This window comes from Balaenoptera ricei, chromosome X, assembly GCF_028023285.1.
Source record: "Balaenoptera ricei isolate mBalRic1 chromosome X, mBalRic1.hap2, whole genome shotgun sequence".
NCBI lineage: Eukaryota > Metazoa > Chordata > Mammalia > Artiodactyla > Balaenopteridae > Balaenoptera > Balaenoptera ricei.
In genome coordinates, this window is record NC_082660.1 from 70,568,027 (window position 1) to 70,584,345 (window position 16,319).

At 39.9% G+C, this 16,319-nt stretch overlaps 1 protein-coding gene across 1 annotated transcript; it reads left to right on the top strand.

The window, feature by feature from the left end:
• The first annotated feature begins 2,928 nt into the window (after positions 1 to 2,928).
• On the top strand, positions 2,929 to 11,292 carry TBX22 (T-box transcription factor 22). The gene is made up of 8 exons (XM_059911168.1): positions 2,929 to 3,106; positions 3,722 to 3,905; positions 4,752 to 4,853; positions 6,229 to 6,403; positions 7,640 to 7,804; positions 8,185 to 8,249; positions 8,637 to 8,722; positions 10,679 to 11,292. Exons 1-8 carry the CDS (start codon positions 2,929 to 2,931, stop codon positions 11,290 to 11,292), a joined length of 1,569 nt encoding a protein of 522 aa, XP_059767151.1.
• Positions 11,293 to 16,319: the final 5,027 nt, after the last annotated feature.

Below are 16,319 nucleotides of genomic sequence, written 5' to 3' on the forward strand. Positions count from 1 at the left end.
ATGAGTCTGGGATAGTGTGTAGCATGCAATTTCCCAATTCACAGAACCAGTAGTATTGAAGAAGGAGGAGGAAGAAAGAAGAACTAGAAAAAAAAGTTGATTTTCCAAATTTTTATCAAGATGAGTCTATTTGTCAGGATTCTTTTGCTTGCAAGTGATGAAAGCCCAGCTGAAACTCATTTAAGCAAAGATGATTTATTTATGTAAGCAACTTAGCTAGTTCAGGCAAAGTGGAATTCGGGTACTCAAATGATGTTGTGAGGAAACTGCCTCTCTGCATTTCTTGACGTTGGTAGGCTTTTTCCCAAGAAATGGCAAAAATGATCATAAGCAAATTATTTCAGACTCACATTCTACAAGCTTGGAAGTATGCCAAAATATCTTAACCATGGGGAATGAGGATCAAGGGAGAGTAGGAAGAATAACAATTCGAGGAAATGATCTCTATCATGAAGTTGCTTGTACTTTTGCCAAAGTGTGGCACTAGGTATCAACCAGTCTCAAAACATTTTATTTTATTTTATTTATACTTAATATAGGTATATATTTGAAATATTTATATATTTCATTTAATGTGTTTCACTCCTTCTTTTGTAAATTAAAAGTGACAGTTGGAATCCCTTCATATGAGTTTGACATCATCCCTTTGATTAGTAAGTACTGCGGAACACAGGGGATTTTTTTTCCTCCAGTCAGATTTAGTTTCTTTTATACATACGTTTTTCTTCAAGTAACCCATATTTCCTATATAGAAAACTAGAGAGGCCATGAATCTTTGCCCTTGACCTGCCATAAATATCTGAGAAATGTAATGCTTTCAGATACATTAGCTTAAATCTGAACATCTACTTTGTTGCACATACAGTTCATTAGAAGCAATATTTTCAGGGCCAACCTTGTTTTGTGCATGTGTTAATTCACATACCTATTTATAGTGGTTAATAAAATATTAGAATTTTTATTAGAGAATTAAAAATCGCTTTCTATCTCCTTAAAGCAAGTTCGGATTTCATATTCAATAAGAGCTTTTATAAACCATATATCCCTTAAGGCACATCTATATCCTCTGTATCTCCATAGATTTTGAATATATTTAATTTGTATTAACCACAAATTTATTTTTCTTTCAAGAGATAAATTCCCTTCATGTTCCTAGTTATAACATTTTTTGGTAATTCAAAATCAACATTTTACTGTAAGGATTTTCCAATTGTCAACCAAAAAAACTTTATTTTCTTTCTAATGTGGGCATCTGTGGGTCCCAGAGCCTCTCTCTCTGCATGTTCCATGTGGGCTGAAGAATCTCTTATAAAGGTTTATGGGTGTTTCTGGCTGAAATAAAAAGAATGTTCAAAAGAGTCTTTCAGCTGTGGAAAATGAACTTCTATCATAAATGTACATCCCTCATGCCCCCAGTACCTGACAGCCCAGTGCTTTGGCAGCTGAACAGATCACAAAGCTGGTTCTGAGGCTTGCAATCACTTTACTCTCAGATAAAAGTTAACAGGAATTAACTACAGCTTAGTTCAGTACACATGAGAGAGCTGAGCTCTCTGAAAAGGTGAAAATGTCAATAATTCGGATGCAGTTTGCAAGAGAGCCCAGGGGTGCCTGATTTCTTATTGCTGATGAAAAGCGCATGACCAAATCCTAAGCACACAGGCAGGCATCTCACATCTGCATGCATAAACATGCTCCTTGGAAGTGGTAGGCAAGTCTCTTCTTGACATAAAGAAGGTGTCTTTATCCATTTTAAGGAAAAGTAAAACTTAGCCCAGGAAGATATTTCAGGATACACTGGAATCAATTATTTGAGCACAACATTTTGAGGTGTCACATCCTTGGGAGCACAATTCCGATTGGTGCTCTGCTGGTGGCCCTGGAGTTCTTGGGCTGTATTTGCTGATTAAGTCATGTGAGTAAGAAGAGGCTGTGTGGGGGAATATTGGGCTCCAGTAGAGGCAGGGATTGAAGGTCCAGGTTTGCTCTTTATCATTGAAAGTGGTTATCTGGGAGCCTCCTGCCTGCACTGGCTCTTACTTCCCCACCTGGATAGGGAGGTCAGAGTAGCACAGGGTCCACTTAGTCTGAGACCCAGACTGTAGAACAAACAGGCCCAGAAAGTTTGTGCTGCTCTTTGTTTCCCCAGCGTACTCACTTAAGAGCAAAAGACCCCTATACACCTCTCTGGATTTGGTTAAATAATATTTTCACTTTTGTTGGAAAAGTGGCCCCCCCACCGTGGGCAATTACTTCGCATGTCTTTTAGTTTCACAATTTAATGCAAAACAGTAAGTTTGTGTATCCCTCCTCCCCACTAGACTATCCTGAGCCCCTTTCCAGTCAACCTCCAACCCCTTTCTATCCTCCCACTCCCACCGCCCCCTCCCTGTCAGTCTCTGTAGTGTCACGGTGTTTTTTTATGCTTCCAACAGTTTCCAAAACAAACAGTGGAGGCTACGACCAGCCGGGTATTCACTCAGTCCGATGCAACAGTATCTCCCAATCCGAGCGACCTGAGCCGCCATTAGGGGCAGGTCCGCTCCCTAAAAGGGCCGCGCTTGCCAGTCTCTGAGCTCTGCCAGGTCCGGGAATCTGGGACTTGAGGACTGATGTTCCGCACATGTCCACTGGGAGGGAGAAGAGCGAAAAGGGAAAGGGGACTAGACTCCAGAGGACTCTGGCTCCAGTTTAATCTCCTTTCATTCTGTCTATTCAAAGAAAATCTATATGTATATATAAAAATTATATACACACACATTTTCCCCCCTGAATATAGATTTAGAAATTGTTTTCTGAGTTTTCAGTTTTTTCTGATTTTCCCGCTTTCCCTCCTTTGCCTGTCCTCTGCGCCCTCCCACCCTCTCCCTCCCTAACCCAGCTCAGGTTGAAACTTTGCAGAGTACGTTCTCTTCACCCTCTCCAGGGATGGCTCTGAGCTCTCGGGCGCACGCCTTCTCGGTGGAAGCCTTGGTGGGGAGACCCAGCAAAAGAAAACTGCGAGACACAAGAGAGGAGGCGCAACTTGAGCTGCTTGAGAAAGAGGGTGGAGAGGCGGAGGAGGAGAGAAGGAGCAGCGCCGCAGGAAGGAAGAGCGAGCAGCCTGGTGAGTACCCCTACCGCGGCCCAAACCCCAGCGCCGGCTACCATGGCTTGCTGGATCGGAAAGTCTCAGACTGGCGCCGCGTCGCTGCAGGAGGGCGGCTAGCCCTATCAAAGGATGTCTTGGCCCAGCGATGGCCGCGTTCGGGGCGGCGGGGATACCTCAGCCATCTGGCTGTAGGGGGAAGTTTCAGAGCCTCCAAGTTCAGCCCATAGTGTTGTGGTTCATTTGCGGTGAAGGGGAGGGTCCCCACAGATTTATGAAGCGAGACTCTCCAACCTCCCGGAAGCCCTGAGAGCCAGAGGGTGGCTGTTTCTCGGGGTAGGAAGCAGGACATGGACCCAGGTCCCGAGGGGATTCAGCATCAGGGACCAAAAGTCTCCGAGAGAGATGAGGATGGGCAACTTTGAAGAAGGGTCATGCATTTCACAGGGCGCTACCTGGGCCCCTTTCTCTCCATCAGGGGGCCAGAGTGGGTGTTGTGGGGAATTTGGAGATCAGTCGCCAAGGTTCCCGGGGAAGAGACAAGGCCGGTCTGTTCTGAGACAGGCGTCAGCGAGAAGGGGGCGCGGGAACTGCGAAGCTCTCTCAAACTCTCAGCGTCTCTGTGTCCAGCAGAAAAGCGACCCAAGACAGAGCCCTTAGCAACTACTTTCTCAGGCTGTGGAGGAGGCAGCGGCGGCTGCAACAGCTTCGGGAGTCTGGAAGAAAAAGATGCTATCCAAGTGGAGCTTCAAGGATCCGAGCTGTGGAAGAGATTTCATGACATTGGAACTGAGATGATCATTACCAAGGCGGGCAGGTTCGGCTTTGCCCAAGCTGTTCAAGGGCCGCACACAGTAGGCACTTAATGTTCTGCTCTCATAAGATGGGTGCCTCCAGTTTTATGCTTTGGTACCCTTCTCCCCATATCCCCACCCCAGACAGGTATTGGAAGCCAGTGCCTCTCAATCGACCAGACTAGGCCTTGCCTGGCCCATGTTAGTGGCTCGGCCTTTCTTTCCTGTACACCCTGATTCCAAGAACTCATTCTTGCAGCTCCTGCCTGTGTAGTATATGACAAAAATTAGACCTCCCAAGGCAGGTGCCAGATGCCACCCCCACATCTTAAGCTATGCCCAGGCCTTTCTGTTAATGCCTCACAGTTATCAGTGGACAATATCCCATCTAGCAGGCTCCCAGCCCACTGTCCTGAGCCCAGGTCAATTTGAAGTGGGGCTTTCCCTCTTCCACCTTTTCCTGTGCGGCAGCTTCTTCACATCAGCTGGGTAATTTTTGTGTGTGTGAATCTTCCTAATTTCAGTCTTTCCCAAATCTGCCTCACAGAAAGTACCGCTGAAAACTCAGGGGAGGGGCACAGCTGTTTCTTTCCTACTTTTTCTTCTATAGCTTTTTATTATGGTGGTGATAGGAAGTGGGGTGGACAAAGCCTTGTGGTAAGGATATTCTGATCCACTCAAAAATCCTGAGTTTGTTCAATCAAACATGTAACCAACAATCTTTCCTCATGTAGCAAATCTCATTCACTGAACCTGTCTAGAATAAGAAGAGTATTGTTTATTCCTTTACTTTTTGTTTGTCCCCAACCCCACCTGGCTCCAAACGTTTCTAATAGCGCCCAGGTCAGTCGCTATTTTCTCTCCCACAGGAGGATGTTCCCCTCTGTTCGGGTCAAGGTAAAAGGACTGGACCCAGGGAAACAGTACTATGTGGCCATCGATGTGGTGCCGGTGGATTCCAAACGCTATAGGTAACCAGGCCCAAAGGAGGGTACCACAGGCTGGGAATGGGGATTCATATCTATGGAACCTGAGAGTGCTGTTTTGAAAACTCTACCATGGTAGGGGGAATTGCTCTCCTGTGGGCTTTGAGAGTTGAATTTTCTCCCTCAAACTGGAGTTCAGGGAGTTCAGACTGAGAGAAAAGCAGGCTTGTTCTTCTTTCCTCTCACTCCTGGATCACAGGTTCCAGCTGGTGCTTCAGTGTACCCCAAACCTCTTGCCTACCCACTGCTCTAGCCTTGGCTCTGCAAACTGCAGAGGGTTTTGGCTCAGGCATCTGGGAGGGAAGTTGTTTAAAGGAATTTGGGGAGAAATGCCTGGGCTTCTGGGGCCCTACCGGGCTCTGGGATGTGCTACTTTAGCAGCAGGGTCCTTGAGCGATGCCCTGATTTGCCATCCAAAGCTAGTCTAGCAGTTATCTCGCCTAAGTCTATTTTCCTTCCTTCCTTAGCCTCTACCCTGAAGCAGAGGCCAGGTCCTGGAGAATACAAGTAACCTTTCTATTGATGTAAGCTCTCTACTTAAAGCAGGCTAAAAGTGGCCGAACTGATCTAAAGCCAAGAGGCCCTTCTTTGCTGGCAGCCCAGAAGCTCGGGTCGGCCAGCGCTTTAGCTCAGGGGTATGGGGGTTGGGCGGCAGCCGCCAGCACTCGGCCTGTGAGCGTTCGACTGAAGTGGGTGTCTAGCCTTTCTAGGAAACAGCCTGCAACGCACCCAATGCTGGGAGTGAGGGGCAAAAAGAAGGCTGGGCTCAAGAGCCTGCTGGGGCCGTAGCCCAGAAATAGCAGAACAAGCTGCTTATCACGTTTGAGCTGGCTTGGGAATTCGGCGCATAATTTAGCGGTTGAGATTGAAGACAATGCGAAAATCAGCCCCGAGGCCACAGCGGGCAGAGTTCCTTGAGGGTATTCTGATGTAAAACATTGTGGACAAAGGGGCTTCCAAGACTACTGGTCTGGTGGCGGTGGGCTGCACAGACACTTTCCCTCACCCTTCTGCTTCTCCCCTGACGCTTGTAGGACAGGAGGATTTTTCGGGCGTCTCTGCTCGGTAAAACGGGTTAGATGAATTTTTGTTGCAGTTTCTGTGAGGAAATACAAACCAGACTCTGAAATCCCATGACATTATACTTGCCCTGGCACTTCACTACATTTTAATGACGTATGCTTATTTACAGTTTGCTTTCTGTCCCTGAACGCTGTTTGGAAATGAAGTTGTATCTTTTACTAGTTGCCTTTGAGATTAGCAGGCAAACCTTGGCCGAGGCCTTTAGGACCGGATCGTGGTAGCCCCTGCTCCTGGCTTTGGTCTGCTGCGCCTAAAGCCACACTCCGCGCATTTTCAGGTACGTGTATCACAGCTCGCAGTGGATGGTAGCCGGGAATACAGACCACTCATGCATCACTCCCAGGTTCTATGTTCACCCGGACTCGCCTTGTTCGGGAGAGACATGGATGCGTCAGATCATCAGCTTCGATCGTGTGAAACTCACCAACAACGAGATGGACGACAAAGGCCATGTAAGTGTGTGCAATCCTTTGTCCCGAGGAGAGGAGGGGGATGCCAAGGTGTCAGCCGGAGGGTCACCCTGGAGAAGCCAAGGAGGTGTCTCCCAGATGTGCTAGTTGTAGTCTTTAGGAACTGTCCAAGTTCTAGGCCTGTGGCCAAAGTAGCTCTTGTGACTTTTACTTGGCATCTGAGAGTGCTGGGGGTTGGGGATGGTGAGTGAAAGGAGTTTGAGGACAAAAGGAGACTTTTTTTTTTTTTAAAGCAGGAGCCCTTTTTTTTTTAAATGTCCTTTTAAATTTTTATTTATTTATTTATGGCTGAGTTGGGTCTTCGTTTCTGTGTGAGGGCCCTCTCTGGTTGCGGCAAGTGGGGGCCACTCTTCATCGTGGTGCGCGGGCCCCTCACTATCGCGGCCTCTCTTGTTGCGGAGCACAGGCTCCAGACGCGCAGGCTCAGTAGTTGTGGCTCACGGGCCCAGCCGCTCTGCGGCATGTGGGATCCTCCCAAACCAGGGCTCGAACCCGTGTCCCCTGCACTGGCAGGCGGACTCTCAACCACTGCGCCACCAGGGAAACCCCAAAGGAGACTTTTTAAAGCCAGGATGCCTGGTCTGGGACAGTGAAAGGGAATGCTTCCCTGAGCTCTCTGGCACTTCAGCCTCCCTGGCAATCACTGTGGGCTCTGATTGCCTTCCCCTGATGGGCACCTTCTGTGTGACATGGTATGGTGGAAATCTTCTCCACAACCCGCCCCCATGGAAGGCCTTTTCAAGTCACGTAGATCTTGAACCTTCTTCCCAGGTGCACCTCGACTCTGCCCTGCCTGGCCTGGCCCTGTGCCAGCCACAAAAGGAAGAAGGATGCTCCTGGGCTTAGGAGGTGGGGGATGTCAAATGGTTTCCCATCAGTTACCTAAGCCCAGAGAACTTATGGCAGGCAGTCAGATCCCAATAACACTTGGGAACATCACATGGTCACCCACATTTGAAAGCAGGAAAGGACCCCAACTGGAAATGGAATCACTGCTTCTTGGTGTGCTGAGATGCCCTGTTCTTGAAACCCCTTATGCCTGAAGGCCTCTGTCCAGGGCCAAATGGCAAAGAAAAGTCCTTGTGTGTGGCTAGCCTAGGCTTTCTGGTTTAGCTTCACTTTTATGTGGGAAGGTTGGGGGTGCTGATGAGAGGGAGCCAGTGTGGGGGAGGGTAAGCCAATTACTAGGCAGCATTTGACCATTGATTTCTCCTCCAGATCATTCTGCAGTCCATGCACAAGTACAAGCCCCGTGTGCACGTGATGAAGCAGGACAGCAGGGTCGACATGTCCCGGATTCAGTCCCTGCCTGCTGAAGGGGTTAAAACATTCTCCTTTAAAGAAACTGAGTTCACCACGGTGACAGCTTACCAAAACCAGCAGGTAAAGCCAACTAAGTCCCAGGCAAGCAGGGATGGCTCCAGAGAAACTTTAGGGAAAGAGTGAAGCTGTACTATATGGATTGAATTTTCCACAATTAAAAAGAAATTCATAGCCTTATTGCATTGTCATCAAGGCAAGTTTGATTATGAATTGTGTGGATCTTGTGTTAGAAAGGATAGAAAGGAGAGTAGAACAAAGAGTGTCAGGAGAGAAAGGAGATAAAACATTCCAAATTTGACTTAGCAATATGCTTACGTTTATTTAACATGCCATATTACATGTTGAAAACTTGTGTGGCTGTTGTAATCATTAAAAGCAACAGTGGCAGTGTTTTTACTGAGGGCACTGACTTTATCTTTCTTTCTCTTTTGAATCCATAGATTACCAAACTGAAAATAGACAGGAATCCTTTTGCTAAAGGATTTAGAGATCCCGGAAGAAACAGGTAAACGATATAACAGTCACATCTAATATTTATATAGCCCTTTTCACATGTATAACAGCTAAGGAAACTGTGGCTCAGAGACTGAGTCCCTAAATTTTGTAAGTAATAAATAGGTAGTAAGAAAGAAACCTGGACGTTTTGTCTTCAAAATCTTGCCTCCTCCCACTCCCTCCCCAACCCACTTTTAAGATATTGCTTATTCTAGATTCTTAGGTTTTTATTCAGGGAATAATCACTGGGAATTTTATTCAGAAGTCTATCTATAAAAGAAAAACATTTCAGATATTCACCCCTAAAAACTATAACAAAATAACTCAAAAGCTTACACAAATTATTATTTTCAGGAATTGCATTCTGGACTTGCTAAAGTTTGAATCTCTTTTTCAGAGGTGTATTGGATGGGGTTTTAGAGACCTACCCATGGAGGCCTTCTCTCACTTTGGATTTTAAAACTTTTGGTGCAGACACACAAAGTAAGAAAAGTTTTATTAATTTTTATTTTTAAATGTTAATGAAATAACAACAGCCAGAACCTCTGTACAAATACTACACAAGTGGATAAGTACATGCCAGAAAATGTGTGTTTAAAATCAAGTGGGTGTATATTTATCCTGATGAGGAGGTAAGAAGCAAAAAGGGAGGGTAACTGTCAAGAAGGAAAAGAGCATAAACGTGGTAATGGTGGATTTACTGACTTGTGTCTTCTTGGGTTATCATACACCCTGAGAGCTATAGAAATCACTTGGATTCTTCAGCATCTCACTATCTCATATTCTTTAGGATCTGCCTGTGGTGCACTAGTGGTCTTATTTGCAAACATGTTAGATATTGAAATAAATATTTTATGAGAAACTTTCAGCACATGATAAAAATGACTCCCATTAAATTTCATCATCACTTGACTCTAATTTTCCTTTTGTTGTGACTAGGGAAAATAAATGTTGAAAACAATACTAAGCCATGGCAATTAGTTTAATTGCCGTAAGCATTTAAAATATTTGCAAGGTATTTGTTCTCAGGTAGTACATTACATGACTAAATAATAATTTGACAATGCAGGCTTTCTGGTGGAAGAATGCATACCTTCATTTACTCTGATATTTAAGGATAAATAGAAGATCTTTATTTGTGAGCAATATGGAATCATTTTACCCTTTTGTCTTTACTCCATTAAAGTTGTTTGTCTTTAAACATTAATTGAAGGTTACCATCACATTATAGTTAGCTTGAATTTTACATGATACCATAACAACTAATTGAAATGTGAAGAGATCAAGTCTAATCATTTAGTGAAATATTTCACTCAGTTGACTGTATTAATTTGGTTTAGAGAGTTGCATAGAAAAATATGAACACTTATTTGATAGTATCACTTTAATAGAATCTAGGCAGCATGCTTTTAAAATATCCGAGTCAACACATGGTGCACTAATTTAAAAATAACGCTAACCATGATCATTAATTGATAATTTAAAATACACAGTTTTCTTAATTATTTAAAATGTCGAGAATGCTCTCAAATTGCAAAGAAAAGGGGTACCAGTTTTTTAAAATAAGTTTTGGATGTTTAATTATAGAATATATTTGCCACGCTGTAGATAAAGGATTAGGCTATGTCTGTATATAAAAATAGTTAAGAAAAACAGTAGCACCTGAAAAAAAAACCCCACAAAATTTGATCAAGTTCAGTCAATAACCAGATTTTTAAAAATTTAAATACTTACAAATATAAGGTGTAAAGTCTAGATTTTCCTGGACCTTATATCTATCCCTAATTTTAGTAGATGCTAGGCAACCATAAAAGATCACCTGGCAACATTGATATGAACACTTTCATTTTCATCTTGGTATTTTTACCTGCAAAACTGTCTTTTACTCTTGATATAGTACACTGTGGAACTTTCCCCATCTATGATTTTCATATAAGAAAAAACCTAATATATTTAAATGTTATTTTAATTTATAAAGATTACTTTCATATGCACTGATTTTTTAATCAGACTGAAGCTTTCTATAAAATCTCAGAAAAACCAATTTGTTCAATTTAATCAAGTGCTTATTTTAGTAATTTTTTATGGTTAAAAAAACCAGCTTTTACTTGTAAGATATAATTGGCTCTGGATCATATTTAATTGGGCTTCTTTTGTAATTCGCTGAATAAATGTTGTTCAAGTGCCTAGTATAGTTCTAAAGCATAGTGAATGCTCAGTGCATGATACATAATAATAATGCCAAAAGTAATAGTGGTAGTAGTAGAGATACCATATTCAATTTTGGTCAGAGGAATGTTCTTTTCCAAAGAACTTAAAATAACTGTGAACTTGCAAGGACAGCTAATCTAAGAATGAAGCTGGGATAGTTATCGACATGATTACTGATTCAGTAGGAACATTTAGTTCATTGTTCATTGACTGAATTGTCATTCACAGGTGGAAGCAATGGCTCATCTCCAGCGACCTCTAGTGGAGGGGCTCCCTCTCCTTTGAACTCTTTGCTTTCTCCACCTTGCTCCCCTCCAACATTTCACATACCTACAAGCTCCCTTGGAATGCCCTGTCCAGAGGTGTACCTACACAATATCAACCTGCCCCTTTGCTACAAGATTTGCCCAACTAATTTTTGGCGACAGCAGCCTCTTGTCTTGCCTGCTCCTGAAAGGCTAGCAAGCAGCAGCAGTTCTCAGTCTTTAGCCCCACTCATGATGGAAATTCCCATTTTATCTTCCTTGGGGGCCACCAATTCAAAATACGTTTCATCTGAAGACTTCAATGGACAGTGTCAACAAGCATCTAATTCTTCCAATCAAATGTTGTATGGATTACAGGCACCTGGAAATATTTTATCACCCAACCCCATTGCCCGGGAAGCAATTGGTTGCTCTTTCCATCCTTCCTATGGCTTTTATAGGTACAACTTCTCCATGCCATCTAGACTGGTAAATGCTACCAACCATCTCAAAGTGAATGACAACAGTCAAGTTTCTTTAATAGAAGGCAAATGCAATCATGCTCGTTGGTATCCAAAAATTAACCATTGCCTTTAATGGAATAGTCAAGTTCCTAAAACAATTACATGTAAGCATATATTTTCTTTATTTGTAGCCAAAAAAAGTCAAGAGCTAATGGGCTTAAAAAGCTTCATTATCAGAGGGTATTCCTCTGTTCTGCATTTAAAGTGCCTTATGATATGTTCGTAAGAAGGCTGATTACAGTAGCCTTAGGCCTCAAAATAAGATACTCAATAAATATTGTTTGATGAGGTAGATTACCAGAGAAAAGTGACTTCAGGTGACGAAATCTCTAATTATAGTGCAGCCTGTTTATCACATCAACTGCCTCTTGCATATTGACAGTGACCAAAGGAAGGTGGATTTAATTCCTGTGAAGGTAGTGAAACAATTACAGTTTTTATCTATGAATATTGGCTTCATTGTAATTATCTATCTAGTAACTGTAGAAAAAATTTCATTGTTCATTTGCTTTATACTTTTATACTCTACTGTTGAAGGAACTACTAATCTCAATTTTAAGGTACAAATAAAGACATAAACATTCTAATATTAATATTTGCAGCATGAGGACCATTTAATCCTGAAGGAACACAAAGATTAAATGAGAAGCAAAATATTCTAAATAAATTTGATCTTTTATTCTCTTTTATTTTTTGGGTAATTCTCAGATGATGCTTGTTTACTTAGTCCTTAACAAACCCAGTATTTTATATACACAGTTTACAAAAACAAATTGTTGTAGCTCTCCAAAAAGACTGAGAAGTTATGATTTGAAGGGAGAGAATATATTTGAATCCATAAATATGAAAACATCATTACAATGGTACAATTTAATTTCAGTCCTCTGCGTCAATCATGGTAAATTGGACAAAAGTAGTGTAACATAAATGAGACTTTATTTTAGGCTATGAAGTTGAAAAGTTTCCTTTCACCTGGTCCTAAATTTTCTGAAAAGACTTGTTAAGTATAACCTATATATAACCTCTGTATCCTTAAGATGAACTGAATTTTAATTTTTCATGCTACTAGCTCTACAATTTATTAAGCCAGGGCCCTTCATATCACAATGGTATGACTTAACAAACTAAACACACTGATAAACTGCTTTTTAAAAGTTTTCCAACACATATTAGGGAGAGCATGTCATTATTATTTATTTGCTCAAAATGTTTTTTCCTCTCAAATGTACCTTATAAATATACCTTCTTATATATGTATTAAAATGATATGCCCCTTCACTTCTGGGCTTAGGCATAGAACGGCACATAGTTACATTCAAACTGAGTATTCTAGTCAAGATGAAATATTATTTATGGCCCAGACTAATTAGGTAACTGCTATAAAAATCTTTGAGGCAGAAAGCCTGTACTACCCAAATTTATCAAATCAAGGATTAAAGTAGAAAGTACACTTTATTTCTGTCTACTCCAAAACAGGAAAGCTGTAGGCTAACTTTTACCACTAAAATAAATTATGATTTTTTAAAGCAGAAACTCCCACATCAGATTATAGTGAAACTTATTCTGATGGCAGATACTTAGCAACTAACAACATAAAGTGTTTGATTGCAAAATCCAGAAAATCTCTGGGTTACTTTTTAATGATTATTTAAGGGACGGCATTAATTTTGTAGCTGCTCAAGTACATATACCCCATACTTTATATTTCAGATAATTTTTCTATATGTAACCCATATAAAATTGATAATACAGAACTATATGTGTAAAGGTGATTTATATTAAGGGGCAAAAACTTAAAGGCTAGAATCTAGACATCTATTTTAAGCTGTTTTTAAATAATGTTCATAAATTGTCATTTCATACTTTTAATTGAAAAAGAAGAAGTAACCAAGGGAAAATCTTTATAGAAAATTAGACTTGGAAGAGACCTTAAGAAGTTCAATAAGCAGTCCCCTATTTTCTGAGCAAGTTACTCATCTGCAGGAAACAGATGAGTAACTTGCTAACAGCTCTAATTCATGCACAATTTGTATTTAGTGCCCTTACTATTTTATATTAAATAAATTATTACTACCCAATAGGATGGTGCAAAACTTGAGTAACTTGGTAAATTGAGGCTATGATTATGGAATAAAAAACAAAATGCTATGGAATTATATTAATTTCAACTGTGTCAACTAAATATTAGGTTTGCTTTAAAAACCTACAAAAATCTAAAGCCACTCTAGTTAGATAAGGTATGAAATAGTTAGCAAATGAAAGTGGCCAAATGATACTTAGTAGACTCCCAAGTCTAATAATTAAAACTGGTATTTCCATTTGGTTTGACCATATATATATACATCCACCCTTTCATCCCATTCAAAAGAAATCATTTTAATTCAGTTATCTAGATTTATAAAATCTGATTCTTAACCTGACCTAGTTATATGACTTACCCCAAATAAATCTAGAGAAAATAAACTTTTCATCAACTCTGTAAAATTTGTACATTGAGTCTGGAAATAAATGAATGTTGCCTTATCTTTGCACAACCTCCAGTCAAGCTGAGACCTATAGTCAAATTCCCATGTCAGAAAGGTTCTACTTTGTGGAACAGTCAAGATGAAATCAAGGGCTTGAATTCAAGTTTGAGCCTGTTTGCAGAACATATGTCTAAGTGGATAAATCCTCTATTCATTACGTTTTACTCACCAAAATATAACTTTAGGTAACAAACTTAGAACATCAAAACTGTTATTTGTTTCATTAAACAGAGGGGTTATGCCCTCTGGACATTACATTTCAAATTCTAATACATAATTCTAGATTACATAATATTAGAGTCTTCAAACATTAATATCATTGCTCCTATTCACTGTATTACAAAAATAAAGAGTTATATTTTCTTCAAGCTATGAAGGTAGATATTCATGATATTTCACTGCTATTAGGCCTGGGTTATACATACAGTCTAGGAGTAGACATGACTTCATTCTTCTTTTGTGAGGTTTAAGTATGTCTATGGCACAAAAAGAAATGAACAATTAGAATCAGCAAGGGATGAATCAGTGAATCAGTCTTTGAATGATCAGAGTTCTATGTGATGACAACTTGAAAAAGTGCCAACAATGAATAAAGACAAGCATCTTTATTGGACATTATGGAAGATTTCCCTTTCAATATCCTAATCATTTATAGTATGCACATTGGGGAAAATCATGGTGCACATAAATCTGGTAACATGTATCTTTTAACAGTTACTGATGAATGCTAAGCCAAAGCATAATTGAAATAAAAGTTTTGTACAAATATGTAAAATATATTTTACAAAAATATACAAATATTCTAATGACAAATCTAGATGCTTTGAGACAATAGTGCTATATGTCCATGTATATAGTAGGGTAATACACAGTTGTTATCCCTTTATTAAACCTCAATAACAAAAACCTTCCTTATTTGAATATGCAATTTGATAAATTCCAGATGTCACACTATAATTTATATAACCAGTGGGGTTTTAGTTTAGTTTTGTTTTAAAATAATTTATACTATGTTGCTTTTTCTCCCTCCTCTTCTCAAAATAAAGGATGCTATGAAGAACATCTAATCATTGCATACTTATATTATTAATTACATATACTTGTGTGGAAAGGCAGATTTAAATATACTTAGAAATGTCTAATTGCATGTACTGTATTTTGTGAATTGAATTGACAGGGTAGAAGTACAATGTTTATACTTCAATTTAGGGATATGTTGTCTTTGTGCAGAAAAGTCTTTATTTAGCCAAAATAACAATAATATCCTGGCATACAGCAACAGTTTACCAGTTGATTTTACTGGAATTTAACATGTTTATTAGAGCAGTTTAAAACAACCAAATGCATAGCTTAGGCATTGGTGGCTGTTGCTTTGATATAGGTGCCTTAGGTTTGGTCTGCAATTAAATGATAATTTGTATTAAAACTGTGCAAATAAACATGGTTTAGATGTAAACATAGAACAAATAAATATACAGAACGTTTTAAACACATCCAGTATTAAAACCATTTACATGTGTAGTGCTGGCCAACTTTTAACATGACGTTTCAATAAAATATTGAGAGGAAAAAGACTGGTATTATTTCCTTTCAAAGTTTCATATGTTTGTGTTTACAAATTTGTACTGCACATTAATATGTAAACATGAATTATAGTGAGCAGGTATTCAGAGAATAGTGATAGGATATTTCTACTTAGTTGAAATGTGCGCATGTATATTGGATTTATTTTTCAAAGTACCTAAAAGAGTTACAAAATTTGAAATTAAATATAATAGAAAACCTTGAAATTATAGTACAAGTTGTATCATTGAACTCTTTTATCAAATTATCATATATCTGTTATTGTTAAACATGACAGAATTTTTATTTTGGATTTAAGATCACATACTTATGCACATGACAAAGTATAATGTAATATTTTAGATGTAGAAAATTGTTTAAATAATTCAGAATTTTACTAGAACAAGAAGGGAATAAAATCATGTTTTCTATTGGATAAAATTAACATCTTTTTTTTACAATTTATTTATTTATTTATTTATTTATTTATTTATTTATTTATTTATTTATTTTTGGCTGTGTTGGGTCTTTGTTGCTGCGTGCAGGCTTTCTCTAGTTGTGGCGAGTGGGGGCTATTCTGTTGCGGTGCATGGGCTTCTCATTGCGGTGGCTTCTCTTTTTGTGGAGCACAGGCTCTAGGCATGCGGGCTTTAGTAGTTATGGTGTATGGGTTCAGTAGTTGTGGCTCGCGGGCTCTAGAGCACAGGCTCAGTAGCTGTGGCGCACGAGCTTAGTTGTTCCGCGGCTTGTGGGATCTTCCTAGACCAGGGCTTGAACCCGTGTCCCCTGCATTGGTAGGCGGATCCTTAATCACTGCGCCACCAGGGAAGTCCCAAAATTAATGTCTTTAAATTAAAGATGTTTTGATTAAATACATAATTCAGTCTCCCATTTTTATGTTAGTTTTTGGAAAGTGTTGATGATTTAGTATTTTGCCTTTATTTAAATTTTGCCTAAAATTGAACTTTCATATTTCTTTTGTGACATGAAAATTTTGTGACCTCTTACCAAT

What these genes read in the sequence shown, in the direction of transcription:
- TBX22 (XM_059911168.1), top strand. Translation starts at nt 2,929, where the DNA reads ATGGCTCTGAGCTCTCGGGCGCACGCCTTCTCGGTGGAAGCCTTGGTG. An exon ending in AAGGAAGAGCGAGCAGCCTG is followed by an intron (nt 3,107 to 3,721) that starts GTGAGTACCCCT and finishes TGTGTCCAGCAG; the next exon opens with AAAAGCGACCCAAGACAGAG. An exon ending in AGAGATCCCGGAAGAAACAG is followed by an intron (nt 8,250 to 8,636) that starts GTAAACGATATA and finishes TCTCTTTTTCAG; the next exon opens with AGGTGTATTGGATGGGGTTT.